Genomic DNA, 14075 nt, shown 5'->3' with positions numbered 1-14075 from the left:
ATGGAACTCGGCGGATCTGTTTTTCTGTGAAACTGGGCGTTTCAGGGCTGCAACAATGCCATCGCACTGAATTGCCTGACTTATGGAAGTGCCATGGGAGTGTGGTGGGCATGTATCAAAAGATCCCTGCATTTCTTAGTGGTGCGTACAGAGAAAGGAAGCCTGTTTCTGACAGATCTCTTGTGCTTTGATTGGAGCTGGTAACAGATGTGGTGGCTGTCGTAAAATCGTAGGGCGGCACAGGTTTCCGCTTGCAGACACACAAGCCCCCACATTAGCCCTAGGCACTCATGCGTTTACATAAGGTGGTGCGTCAGGCTACAAACAGCTACAGCCACATTGCGTGCTACTCCAGTATCAGCCCTTATTTCATTAACTTTTTTTCAGTCACACTCTGACTTACATGGTTTTCCTATATACAATTTAATTCATTTCTCTTTCAATCTTCCATTTTGTTCTGCCTCCCGCTAATTTATTTTCTTTGTCACATGAATGGTATTCTAGTACCCATTTTATAATTCCTGTCCTTCCCTCACCTCATATTTATGGAAATTGTTCTACAGGTAACACAGAAGTTAGTGTTGCCCATAGCAACCAATCAGATATTTGCTTTTAGTCCCTACAAGTTTTTAAGGCAGCCATTTTGCAGGCCAATTCTTCTTCATCCTACCAGTGCACCAGCTCCTAGGGAATTGATGGGCTTTGGATGTTGGTACAGTTCCCAAAATGGCTGCCTCCGCTGTTTCTAGATGATGTGTGCAGATTAAGTAGCCAGCTCGAAAATCAACATTGCAAAATTGGTTTGCAGCATTTTGGAAATTCTGCAATTTTTTCCTTGTTTCCTCTTACTTGGGATTTAGGATAGGATGTATCAAGTATAAAAATGCAGTAAAACATCTTAAACTGCGATTTTGGAGATTTATCACCTTACGTAGGGATCCCAATAAGTATTAAAAAGGTCCACAGCAGATATTGGAGATATCCACTGCCGAACCGCTGGACAGCACTCCCCGTAGGCTTCAGTGTGATCCTACGTATTGGCGATAAAAATGGCGGTTTGCAGGCAAGTCTAAATAGCCAGAGGCACAGGTTGCGTAAACTTGATGCAATGTTTCTTGCCTATTCGTTTATTCCACAGGTTCTTAAACTCTGTCCTCCGGACCCCAAACAGTGCATGTTTTCCAGGTTTCCTCACAGAATCACAAGTGAAATAATTATCTCCACATGCATAAAATGTGTCAGTGAGTAATGAATACACCTGTGCAGCTGCCGGGTGACCTGGAAAAAGTGAACTGTGTGGGGTCCTGAGGACAGAGTTTGAGAACCACTGGTTTATTCAGTATAGATTTTGCCAAAATAAAGAAGCCCCTTTTTTCTGTCTGCTGAATGTACACAAGATACTGACCCCACCTACTTGTCACATGAGTCCATTTCAACACGAACCATAGGTCAATGTAAAAGAGAAATCCATATATATTTTTTTCCCCTTGACAGGATCATGCGTCCTGATGACGCCAACATTGCAGGGAATGTGCATGGAGGAACCATCTTGAAGATGATTGAGGAAGCTGGAGCCATCATAAGTACACGCCACTGTAACAGCCAGGCTGGGGTAAGAAGAATCTGTGAGGTGGACACACACTTGATAGTCGGTCATTATTTTTCTCAGTTACACAATCACGTAGACTGAATATAGCAGATGCAGCCATTTTGTTCCTGTGCAGGTGTGTGGGGGGTGGGGGGTATCCTGATAGTTCCCCTTTAAGCACCCACTGGTGCTGTGTGTAGCAGATTTGTATTACTGTGAGTTAGGGCCTGGTTCACTGAAGTACGCTAAGGCCACCTCAGCTGTTAAGTAGTACGCAGCGGGTGTGCGAAAATATCCAATGTCGCAGCGCAGGGATTTATATTGTGATTTTCGCAGACGTCTTCGCAAATCCAAGCATATGTCTGCAGACACGCAGCATTGGTCGCATATCAGTCGATAATCTACCTTGTTCGTTTGTTTTTTTTCTGCCTATGTGGTTGCAGGCAGAGACCTGTCCCGAAAATGGTCGCAACGCACCTGCGTTTCAGTCGCCACCCCCATGTTGACGCGCCCAAATGGTCTCTGTCTGCCGATCACTTTGCGACTAATTCCTCACTGCGAGCGACAACGGTAATGAAACTTTACGCATGCACAGTGCGACTCAGATGCGTTCCACAGATTACCGATAATCGCTCAACATCGGCATTGTGCCCATCTCTGAATCGGGCCCTTAGAGAAGATGGGTGTTATCTTCCCTGTTTGTGATCTTTGCAGTTTTTGTCGATTTAAAAAAAAAAAAAAAAAAAACAACCTCCAGGTGTCCCTGACACCTCCCGATGTGTAATCTGACAGCTCCGTGGCAGCTACAGTAATGTGTAGCCTGGACCAGAGCCATAGTAACACTTTCATTTTCCACGGTGTTGAAGTTCTTTACAAGTTATCCCTCAGAGGAAACTTCTACATATAAGAGGGAATTTAGTTCAAACACGATACACTGCCGGGATGTTCTGCGCACATTACCGCTTAATGCGGTCACCTTTTTGTAGGGGGTTAGGGGACATTAGCGATGTTGCAACATGCGTGGTACCATCGCCCAACCTTCCTAGAGGCATTTTTTGTCCCAATGGGGGTGAGACGATAGTCGTGAAACTAGGGACACGTTATCTAGCTGTATAACTAAAGCTAGCCCGTTTCTGCAGTCTTGCTTATTTCCAACTTTTGATCTTTGCTGTATAGCCCAGAAAAAAAGAATTTAAACATATATTATTTGAGATAAAGATTATTATTATCCTTTATTTATATGGCGCCACAAGGCTTCCGCAGCGCCTCACAAAGTACATAAACAAATGAGCAAACACGAAAACAACACTTACAGTACAAAACAATACAGGATAAGAACATAGTTTATACACATGGTTGCAATAACGATCACAACACTAAAAAAAGCAGCAGGGCGTCAGCAACCAAGTGGTCGGTGCCTTGTGGGGAGTTTGGAGTAGATGATCGTATGAGTGAGGGAAGGAGAAGCACATGAGGGAAGAGGGCCCTGCTCGTGAGAGCTTACATTATAAAGGGGAGGGGCAGACAGACAGGGGTGTGACACAGATGGGGTAGACTGGGAGGAAGGAGCATGTAGAAGCGGGTTAGGATGAGAGCTAGAAGGCTATGATGGCGTAGTGGCTCTTGAGAGCCTGTTTGAAGATTTGTAGAGAGTTGGAGAGTCTGATAGGGAGAGGGGGAGAGTTCCAGAGGTAGTGAGGAACAGCACGGGCAAAATCATTGAGGCGGGAGTGGGAGGAATTAATCAGTAGGCAAGAGAGGTGGTTGCCTTTCTGTCGCTAATTTGGGCCTAATTCAATTCAGTGCGATGATGAATAGCCATGGGAGGGAACTCCCACAGCTATTCAATACACCGCGCTGTTCGCCTGGTCGGGAATTGGTTTAGTCAGAGAATACAGGTTCTCACGACTTAACCTGGCTGTTAAGGCTGATTAAAGTGCCGGGCACACAGCTGTTAGCGCCGCGCTAAGCCGGCAAACAGATGCGCGCCCAACACTTTTGTCAGATGTCTCCTCTCATCCCCAGGGGGGTGCGAGAAGAAATCTTTTAGCTGTCCAAACAGCGCGGTGTATTGAAAAGCTGCGGGAACACCCCCGCGGCTATTAATCATCGCACTGAATATGTATAGCTCCTCCGCCAAACAAGCTATGAATGGACTTTTATTGCCCAGCTTTACCTCTGTACTCTTTTTCATCTACACATAATGTGCCTGGTACAGAGCTGGGCGTAAATCGGGCTCCCAAACTCTGGGCCTGATTCAGAGCCGGACGCTATTTGCGCTCGCTCGTTCAGAAAAAGGGGCCGGATATTTAAATAGAGCGCTCGCTCTTTGCGGTCTGTTGACGCCTCTATGTCTGAACGAGCAAACGAAACATGCGCTCGCTATTTTTAAAAAAACGCCCCCTGGCCGCTCGCATCCTACGTCATCTCCGCTATTTATTAGATTAGTCGAGTACATCGAAAGGCGTATGAACTGCTCGCAGTGCTTGTGGTTGGATTTTCCTACCGCAATCATGCGAGCAGTTCAGGCTAAAAGACAACCAAGTGACGTGGTCGATGACGCTGCTTTGTTAATTATGCACACCCTTAAAACGCCCGTTTTGACTGTTCGGCACGCCTGCGTTCAGATCTCCACTCCCCGTTTTCAAGCACCTTCCCGTTACCACCCACAAACGCCTCATCCTGTCACTCAAATTAGCAGGCATTCGCTATTTTGCGAGCACACAATTTCCGACCGCAATGACTGGTTCGCGCATGCGTATTACAACCCATACGCATGCGCAGTTGTGCGAACATCACTCGGAGCGAACGAGCGGCCGCTTACGAGCGGCTCTGAATCAGGCCCTCTGTGCACAGCAGTAATGCATATACAGCATATTTTCTTATACGCAGAGTTGTGTGCATTTTGTGATGTAACTGCCCCTTTATCTGTACGGTTACTTTGCTACCGATCATCATCACTGCTTCCTTGCACTATGCATACCCTGACCTTTCATTGATGCGCTCTCAGTAAGAACATCCAGATATAGCTCAGTTATGCCTCTTCAGTTATAAATGGAGCTACGAGTGAAGTGTGTTGAACACTGCATTACCTGTATTCACATGCCAGGCGAGCTGGAGCTTGTGCAGAGCGAAAAGATGCAGGACAAGCTCCGCAAACGGGCGCACGTTCAACTCTGCATCAGCCGCGTTGCCCTGGTCAGATTAGTCACTCTATATCCTGGTCTGTCTCTTGGCTCCCAAACTCTCATGTTTGTAGGATGGAGTTCCTGACTGCCCAGCAGTTTCCTGTCCTCTCGCTGCCTAACACTGAACATGGGTAAAACTAAACCCTTGTTCCTCCTCTTACCTTACTTCATAGGCCTGACCATAATCGGTGATAACATCACAACCCTTTCAGTTCCCAAGTCTGCTTTTAAGGGGTATTTTTTTTTTTACTCCTGATACTTTGATAACTGCCTGTTGTCATCAGATTAAAATCTTCCTTCACATCTGTTCTTATCTCACAATATAACTAAAGTATTGATTGGTGAATGCTCTAATCCTCTCCCAGCTAGACTACTGTAACACTGTTCTCTGTAGACCACCACTGTACCAACCAGTTCCTACCCAGTCATTTAATGAATTCTGCAACTCGACGCCTTCCCTCCTCAGAGACGGACACTAATGCCATCGCAGTTGGGATTCCGCATCGAATGCAGCTGCGAAAATATGCTAATGCTTCCAAAGCTTACCCGAGCATAGGAACGCCCACTGCTGCCTTCTCATATCCGTCCAATGTCGCTCTCCTGCATAAATATCGGTAACATCAAGTCTGACCAGACTCTGCACGGTCTACCAATCTCTCAGACCTCTCTCCCCTTATATCCATGTACTCCTCCACACCGAGCTTCCACCCTCCTTTCCTCTTCTCTCCCAGGATTCCTCTTGTGCTGCACTTAGCCTCTGGAATTGTCTTCCTCATGCCAACAGACATCTACCAGTGAAGTAGATATAGGGTGCTGGTTGCACAACAGCCACATCACATGTAACTCAATTGCCCTCTGAGTCTCCCTCAAAACTCCTGTTTTTTGGAAACAATCTACAATCTGACCTCATAACATCTCCCTCTACTCATTTACGCTCTCAGAGCTTCTCACGCTGCAATTTAATGTACTTTATACTCTGTATATACGTTAATTCACGTCTGCCCGCAACTTTTATTCCCTTTTCAATTAGATTGTATGCTGTATAAGCAGTGTTCTCATGTTTGTGTACATTATAAAACAATGGTTCCCAAACTATGTGCCGCACGGCCCGTGCAGGGGTGCCATGGGTTGGTGGTACAGTTACAAATATTTTTGGTCATTTAATAATTGTTGCTGAGTTTCTCAATAAGAAACTTGTGGCCTTGGGGTGCCATGGAAACAAAGCTGACACTCACTAGGGCAAGCTCAGATAACTGTGCCGACACGCCTGCTAGCCATCCCCCGTTACCTGCCCCGATACACTGACTACCTGTCAATCACTTTGCAAACAAATACTTTTGCGACCAACATTTCTGTGCTTTGGTGCAGTAGCAAAAACATCGCTGGCATTGCTGCTATCTCTGAATGAAGTAAACAATCTAGGCATAGTTTTATCATATATCTCTATGCAGGCTATGGGTAAACTTGAGGGGCTGTGTCTGCCAAATTTCCTGTTATTTCCGGCATGGCCGCTCCCCCAGGACGTCACACCGCCCTCGCGGTGATGTTCTAAATCTACCTTGCCATTAGGCCATGCCAACGAGCAGTTGTATTGTGAGAAGAATATCATATCTCCTCTAAATCCTTTTGCAATCTGAGTATGCACAAATTTAGATATTCCTGAGGTAAAAACCAAGGCTCTTTTAGCACGCAATATGCTTATGTCATCCAGCGGGCAATCACTCGCTCCCCAACTGTTCACACCAGCCCTAATAAATGCATTTATAGGTTAAATGTTGTCCGCTTATTGCCATTTTGACCACTACGTATATCTATAGGGGTGTCCGCTTTTAGGGAAACCTCCATGCCAAAAATATATGGACTTATTACTTGAAATGGGCAGACTATGATGAAATCCTGCACCCAGCTTAGTCCAAAAATCTCCAACTTTTTTAATACGAAAAAATTGTAAAACTTGTTTAGGCTATATGTGTTTAGTCCTCTAGGTGGCGCTGCAGCTCAAGTATAATATGCAGAAGGTTCTCAATGGCGTCTCAATACCGTTTACAGGGAATGTTTTTAGCTGCAACACAGACCCATCACATGCAAATCAATTTCCCAGTTGTAGAGTGTTGGGTCCCATAAGATAATGCTACTACTTGACCTATTGAAACATATTTCACTTGCATTTCAAACATTCCCATTCAATACTGTTGTGAACTTGCATATCTTTCGACTGGCATTTTCCCTGTTGAAATATAGATGTGTATGTTTTTAGTAGGTCTATATTTATCACGGCTGTTATTTGTTTATCCCTTTCTATTTTGGGTGCTAGCTGGGATGACACATACAGTGTTTGGGGTATAGGGTTTGAGATTAGAGAGCTAGGCTGCTGAATGTCTGCTTGGTGTAATTTTCCGCCTGACATCTCGCGTATCTTGTTCCAGGAGAGATGCGTAGCGGCCCTGGCTCGCGTAGAGCGCACAGACTTCCTGTCACCCATGTGTATTGGAGAAGTAGGTCACGTCAGTGCAGAGATTACATATACTTCAAAGCACTCTGTGGAAGTACAAGTTGATGTCCAGGCAGAAAACATATTAACAGGTGAGCATGACGTTGGCGGGGAATGCAGTACGTGGGAGCTTTGGCTGTGTGTTCTGTAAATTGCACAGATATTATAAGTTACACAAGTGTTGTTTTATCATATAATTGCATAGGATGACCGAAGGATTCATACAATGTCTGATATGGGGTGTCTGGTTACTTATGATGCAAAAGTACTACTAATGAATGCTGTATATGGGAGCTTTTATTGAGGTGCAGGATTGACATGAGTGTGACAATGTATTCTGGCTAGCTAGCTGTCTATAATGGGTCGCCAGCCCTGTCCTCAAGCACCGATAACAGTACACGTTTTACAGACCACTTAGCCGGGAATCGGTATGTAATACCACTGGCCGCATGGCCGGCAGTTCGAATCCCGGCAGTGTCAGGCCGAAAGAGGAACAGATCCTGGCAGCGGCAGCCTGACAGCGCTGGAAATCCTGATCATCCCTAGGTAAGTATTAACTAACCTAACCTACCCCCTAACACTCCCTTAGGGGTGCCTAAACCTAACCCCCCCCCTTTCCCTGCTGCCTAAGTCCTCCGGGGGGGGTGCGTAACCCTAACCTCCCTCCCCCTAGCCTAACCCTAACCTCCCGGGGGGCTATCTAACCCCAAGTTTCCCCCGGGAGCCCTAAACCTAACCCTCCCCACCCGCGACTGTCCGCTCGCGGCGCCCGACATCCCTTCGATCGGGGTGCCGGGCGCCGGTCTCTCTCCCGGCGTCGGTGAAATGATAAACGTCTACATCTAGAAACCGATCATTTCACTCTCATCTGGATATGACAGTCGGGAAGCCGGCTGTTTGTATAATGTCAGCCGGCTTCCCGATTGCATCCCCTTAGCCGAGGCGCAAGTGTGTTCATTGCTAACTGACACATTCTAAAGATCCACAGGTTAGGGAACCTTGAGGTTTGATGACCCCTCCTCTATATCACCGAAGAGTGGTAAAAATGATGTCATCACATTTGAATGCTGTGGTAGTTGTTCAGAACTCTGACCCCTCCTACCTGTGTCAGTGATGTCACTCCTGGGGAGTTCTGGCATAATACATACTTGCTTATCACGTACCAGCTCATGATGACAACACAGGCACACCTGATAATCACCCAGTAACATCATAGTATTATCCACAACACTACCAGGAGAAGAAAAGGCTAGAATGTCTCACAAAGTACAATAGTAACGATGAAAAGAAAAAGTGTAGTGCTAAGGATAATCTATATAATAAGTGCTGATAAAAGATTAGACATGAGGGAGAGATGGAGTATAAGAGGAAGAGTGGGGGGGGGGGACTGTGGAAAAGAGAGGGAAAAAAACCCAGGCACTATCGGGGACAACATTTTGTATATTATATATAGGCAAGAATGTAAGGTAACCTCTAATATGCTTATACTCTAACCCATACAAGATGATTTGATATGTTATATATGCAAAACTCCCACATCCCACCCATTTCCCTAGAGAAGGGACTTGGGGAACTGGGTGGTTTACTGCATTGCGAAATGCGACATTGTACAGCAGGTGGGGCATCTCCTGCTGATAGAATGAACTGCTGAGATACAGACCAGAGTGTGCTAGAAGCACCAGAGCAGATAGCGACACCCCAGGCAGGAAAGAGGAACTGCACGGGTTGTGACAGGTGCAGGGTGCTAGAATGAACGTTAATATATTTACTTACTGCTGATAATTCTGTTTAGGTAGCAGGGCTCCTTTTAGCTGTAGCATTTTTAATATTGTCTACGAATAAATTACCAAATTTCAGTACATCCCTCAACTTTTCTTTCTATTTTTCTTTTTGTTCTTGTTTTATGGTAATCTAATTCCCCGATTCCGGTACATCTATATATAATACGTGCCGCCAACCTTAATCTTTAGTACCCCATGCGGATTTTATGTGCAGCAGTGATAGGCTAAACCTATGCAGCCTGAGTGGTGTCTGCAGGTGATTACCGTGAGTAATAGCCGGGCCGTGTCTGTGCAGGCAATGCGTCCTGCTCTGGCCGTCTCCAAGCTGAGAAGTTTGGCTGCTTCGTAAAGGACACGCGGAGTACTGAAATATTTCTTCAAAGTTAGTGTATATTACAGCAGTGTAAGTGTTCCCAGCCAAAGCACCACATTGTTTTACCTCAGCTGGAAACGCATCTGAAGCCCGGCTTCCCATTGCAGGCAGAATAGCAGACGTCGCAGGCATACGCCTTTCTCTTTGACTAGCAATTGTCATCTCAGATGTGCCGCTGTTCCCGCTATTGTCTGTTCTGAAGTGCTGTGTGCTCGTGTAGCTTTTCTCTTTAAATTACTGTTATTGTACCATGTTTTTCTGCTATTAAACCAACAAAGCGTAAACCACAAATGGTGTATTAGTATGTGCCAGGAAACATGTTGGATAGGGATGGTAGAGATGCTTCGAGTGGGGAGAAATGTCAGCACAAGAGGTTATAATCAATGCCCAACGGTGTAAGGACAAGTATAATGGATTGGTGAAGTCTCTTTGTAACATTTTCTAGGATAATAAATGCTCTGAAGAATATTCCCCCCCCCCCCCCCCCCAACAAGTGTAGATGGTGTCTTCCCATACTGAGGGGCAGAGCCGTAACTAGACTTTTTGGTGCCCTGTGCCAGAAAGAGCATTGGCGCCCCCCTCATTTTTCAAAGGGACATAATGCACCCAAAAAAGGGCCATGGCCTCATGGGGAAGGGGAAGGGCCAGGGAAGAGATGGGAGAGGCCAGGAGATGCTGGGGATGAAATAAGAGGAAGCTATAAGCAAGAATGATAATAAACAGAAATTTGACAGGCCCAAACAGCGCCCCCTGACCTGTGGTGCCCTGTGCGATGGCATCGGCCGCACTGCCCTAGCTGCGGCCCTGCTGAGGGGCATGCAGTTATGGAGCACTCGCCCTATCAGAGCTACACTGGGCCGTCAGTCAGCGTTTTCAAGACTGGAGGTTTAAAATCCAAACTCCGTCACTTGGAAGTTTGGGCCTCTTGTGTCCTGATAGGACTAGAGCAGATTCCCAACCGGAGTTAAACTTACACCTTTTCTTCCTCACTATGATAAAACACTAATGATTATTTTTTTTTCTATGTGACAGCGCCACAATTTGCGTGACAGTCATGATCTAACAACCGTGTAATTGTTCAGTGCACCAACACTGCTGCGAGCTTTCTACCTGCCTATACACAAGTCATTCCTTCAGTTCACATTCGCTATCTGCAGCTCCTTTGAAAACGTTCCCCCTCCTCAGGAGTCACTTTAGAGAATTTCTAGCCAAATAAAAAACAAGATGCAGTGTTACAGCGAATAACAAGGAACAGTATTTAATAGCCGCACACGTAGAAACTTACATATCAGGGTTAAAATAGAACAGCATCAGCTTAGCCTGCCAGATGGGGGCAGTATCCTCACATGTACAGTGACAACAGAACGGAGCAGTCTAGTAGCGGCCCAGTGCTGTGTCTTTGAAAAGCCCGTCTCCTAACGCCGATTCCTGGCAGCAGGTTCTCTCTTCCTTGAAGGGTGTCCTCACGGTGTCCCAACGTCTTCAAACCACTCTCCAAACATGTTTCGTCACGAAGACTTCGCCGACAGCCACTGATGAAGTCTACATGACGAAACGCGTGGCTGGGACATTAGCCTATTTTTGCAAGTTGACTGCCTATGGAATCGCAGTCGCAACTGGATTTGTATCCATCTCTGAATCCGTCCCTATGACCAGAACCACACGACCACACCCCCCAAAAAATGTCACTCAGGACCACCTAACATCCCAGGTTTGAAAATCCAGGCAGTACCCAAAAATTCGGAATGTCGGGAGGTATCTGTAGAGGAAAAAAAAAAGAATTATTCCTGGGCTAACAATATGTCTGCTGTTACCATTGCTGTACAAACCGCCTGCTGATTTCCACAGTCTTAAAACCCAACAAATGGCACATTCTCAGACTTTGCATACATTATAGCAGAATCATTTATGAAAAAACAGTGGGGTGCTAGTTACTAGGCAGAACGAGCGGCTTTGCAGGATTTGGGCGACAGTCTTCCCATTCCGCTTTCACAATTCACCTCTTACTAACTTTGAGAGTTTGTGAATAGAACTGAGATTTCATTCCTCTGTGTGGTGGTGTTGTGGTAGGATTATGTCAATTAGGCAGGGCTCTGTATTAACTGAACTGTGCTGCTGCTATCAGCAGTCAGTATACAGCACTGTGTTAGTGTCTAATTGGACAGGGTTGCTGCTCTCTGCAACCAGTAGTATACAGCTCTGTGTTATACCCCTTTTACACCAGAGCAAAAACCTGGGTTTTTGCCTGGTCTACCCGGGTCGCAGCCAGTGGCGGGCTGGGCCGGGGGGCAGGGTGCCATGTGCCCCCCGGGCCGCAGCGTCATGCGGGCCGCGGGCAGTCTGTATCACTGTGACACAGACTGCACCGCGTGTGTAGCGCTGACCGGACGGAGTTCGGTCAGCGCTACACAGCACAAACACACAGCCGTCGGAGCCGGCAGCTGTGTGTTTGCTTTAGCAGCTGATGAGTCAGACAGACTCTCATCGGCTGCTGTTCCCACTGCCAGAGCCGGACATCTTCTGGCTCCCGCAGTGGGTAATGGGAGTGACGCGTCACTCCAATGACGCGTCACTCCCATAATGCAAAGCGGCGGACGGAGGAGCTGATCTCAGCGGAGGGACCAGGAGCTGGAGCGGGTGTCAGGTAAGTTTTTTTTTTTTTTTTAACCTTATGTGTGTCTACTGCGGAGGTTCTGGCACTATAAGGAGGAGACCACTACTGGGGGCACTACAAAGGGTGGGACTACTACTACTGTGGGTGCTACAAGGGGAGGGGACTACTACTACTGGGGGCACTACAAGGGGGGGACTACTACTTCTGGGGCACTACAAGGGGGGGACTACTACTGGGGGCACTACAAGGGGGGGGGACTACTACTACTGGGGGCACTACAAGGGGGGGGACTACTACTACTGGGGGCAATACAAGGGGGACTACTACTACTGGGGGCACTACAAGGGGGGTACTACTACTGGGGTTACTACTACTAGGGGCACTACAAGGGGACTACTACTAGGGGCATTGCATAGGGGGGAGGGGACTACTACTAGGGGCACTACATGGGGGGAGGGGACTACCACTGGGGGCACTGCATCGAGGGACCACTGCTGGGGGCTCTATATAAAGGGCAATAGTGGGGGTACTGTATAGGGGGAAGACTACAACTGGGGCCACTATTTAAGGGGCACTGCATAAGGGTTACCACTACTGGGGGCACTATATAAGGGGCTTACTACTGGGGGCACAAGGGGCACTGCATAGGGGGGATCACTATTGGGGGCACTACTCGAGGCCTGCATAAGGGTGTCCTCCTGGGGGGGGGTGCCGTAGCACGTACGTTCTTTCGGGCACCCTGGCTACATGCTACTCCTCTGCCAGGGCCGCCTGCATGCATTTGCCGCCAAGGCTAAACGTTGCCAGCCAGCCCCTGGTCGCAGCTCAGTGTAAAAAGGGTCCCTGAAAAATAACCTAGGTCAATCCTGGCAATCCAACCCAGGTAGCTACCAGGGTCCAACCCAGGATGGACCTGGGTAATGGTGCAGTGTAAACGGCGCAACCCGGGTTATCCGCCCTGGGTCATGCCTAAAATGAGCTGATTGGTGGTTGTGGATCAGTCACCTCCCACTTTTTATGACCTCACAAGTTTAGCAGGGCAGACCCAGGTTCAGTGTGAATGGGGCTGACCTGAGAATAACCCAGATCGATAGTGCTGTGTAAACGGTGTCTGACCTGGGTTGGAACCATGTTTGAAAACCCAGGTCGGACCCGGGTTTTTGGTGTAAAAGAGGTATTCGTGTCTTAATTGTACAGGGCTGCTGCTCTCTGCAGTCAGTATCCAGCTATCTGTTATACCCCTTTTACACCAAAATCCCCGGGTCTGACACGGGATTTGGAACACGTTTCAAACCCGGATCAGACCCGGGGCAAACCCCTTTTACACTGCGGCGCCGACCCGGGCTATGCCTGAGTCGACACCGTTCACACCTGGCCCGGGTCAGAACTGACCCGGCTGCCCGGCGACGGTGAACAGCACTTTTCCCCTCCCTCCCCCCTCCGCGACCTACTTACCTTATCCTGCTGCGGTCCAGAGGCAGGGATAGCGGGTGGGGTGCGCTGCTTCGTGCCGCTCGGCCAGGCGCTGCTTGCAGTGGCCGCTTGGAGATGATGTCATCTTCAAGCGCCACTGAAGCCGGCCAATCAGGCGGCATGCGGCGCGACCTGGGTCATCGTGAGCCGCGCCGTTTACATTGCAGGGTGACACGGGAATAATAACCCTGCTGTTCTCTCCAGCCATATACAGCTCTGGGCGGGGCTGCTGCTCTCTCCAGCCATATACAGCTCTGGGCGGGGCTGCTGCTCTCTCCAGCCATATACAGCTCTGGGCGGGGCTGCTGCTTTCTGTAGTAATTGTCTGTGCTAGAAGCATGTATGCAGTGCTGTTTGTCAGCGGGCCTGACCTGGTACCCCATTAGAATTGCTTGATGAGGGAGGGAGATATATAGTGAAAATTATTTTACATTCATCTTTTTAAATATATTATTTCTGCCTCGAACGCCTGCAGCATGGCGGTTATAAGGGATAATGAGACCAGGGCAATGATCATCTTCATGTATAATGCCAGGGTCAATTACCACCTTATCCCTAACATGTGCT

General features: G+C 47.7%; 1 protein-coding gene across 4 annotated transcripts in view; it reads left to right on the top strand.

Moving 5' to 3' along the window:
• The window catches only part of ACOT7 (acyl-CoA thioesterase 7), a 221448-nt gene that overhangs the window by 39237 nt on the left and 168136 nt on the right, over positions 1 to 14075 (top strand). For all 4 annotated transcript variants that reach the window (XM_088447749.1, XM_088447747.1, XM_088447748.1 and 1 more), the window contains exons 2-3: positions 1495 to 1612; positions 7203 to 7359. In XM_088447749.1, the coding sequence (XP_088303875.1) occupies positions 1495 to 1612; positions 7203 to 7359 (275 nt within the window). The remainder of the gene's footprint in view (positions 1 to 1494; positions 1613 to 7202; positions 7360 to 14075) is intronic.

This window comes from Taudactylus pleione, unplaced genomic scaffold, assembly GCF_031769625.1.
Source record: "Taudactylus pleione unplaced genomic scaffold, aTauple2 ptg000437l, whole genome shotgun sequence".
Taxonomy (NCBI): domain Eukaryota; kingdom Metazoa; phylum Chordata; class Amphibia; order Anura; family Myobatrachidae; genus Taudactylus; species Taudactylus pleione.
This window is presented reverse-complemented; position numbering and strand designations above follow the sequence as displayed.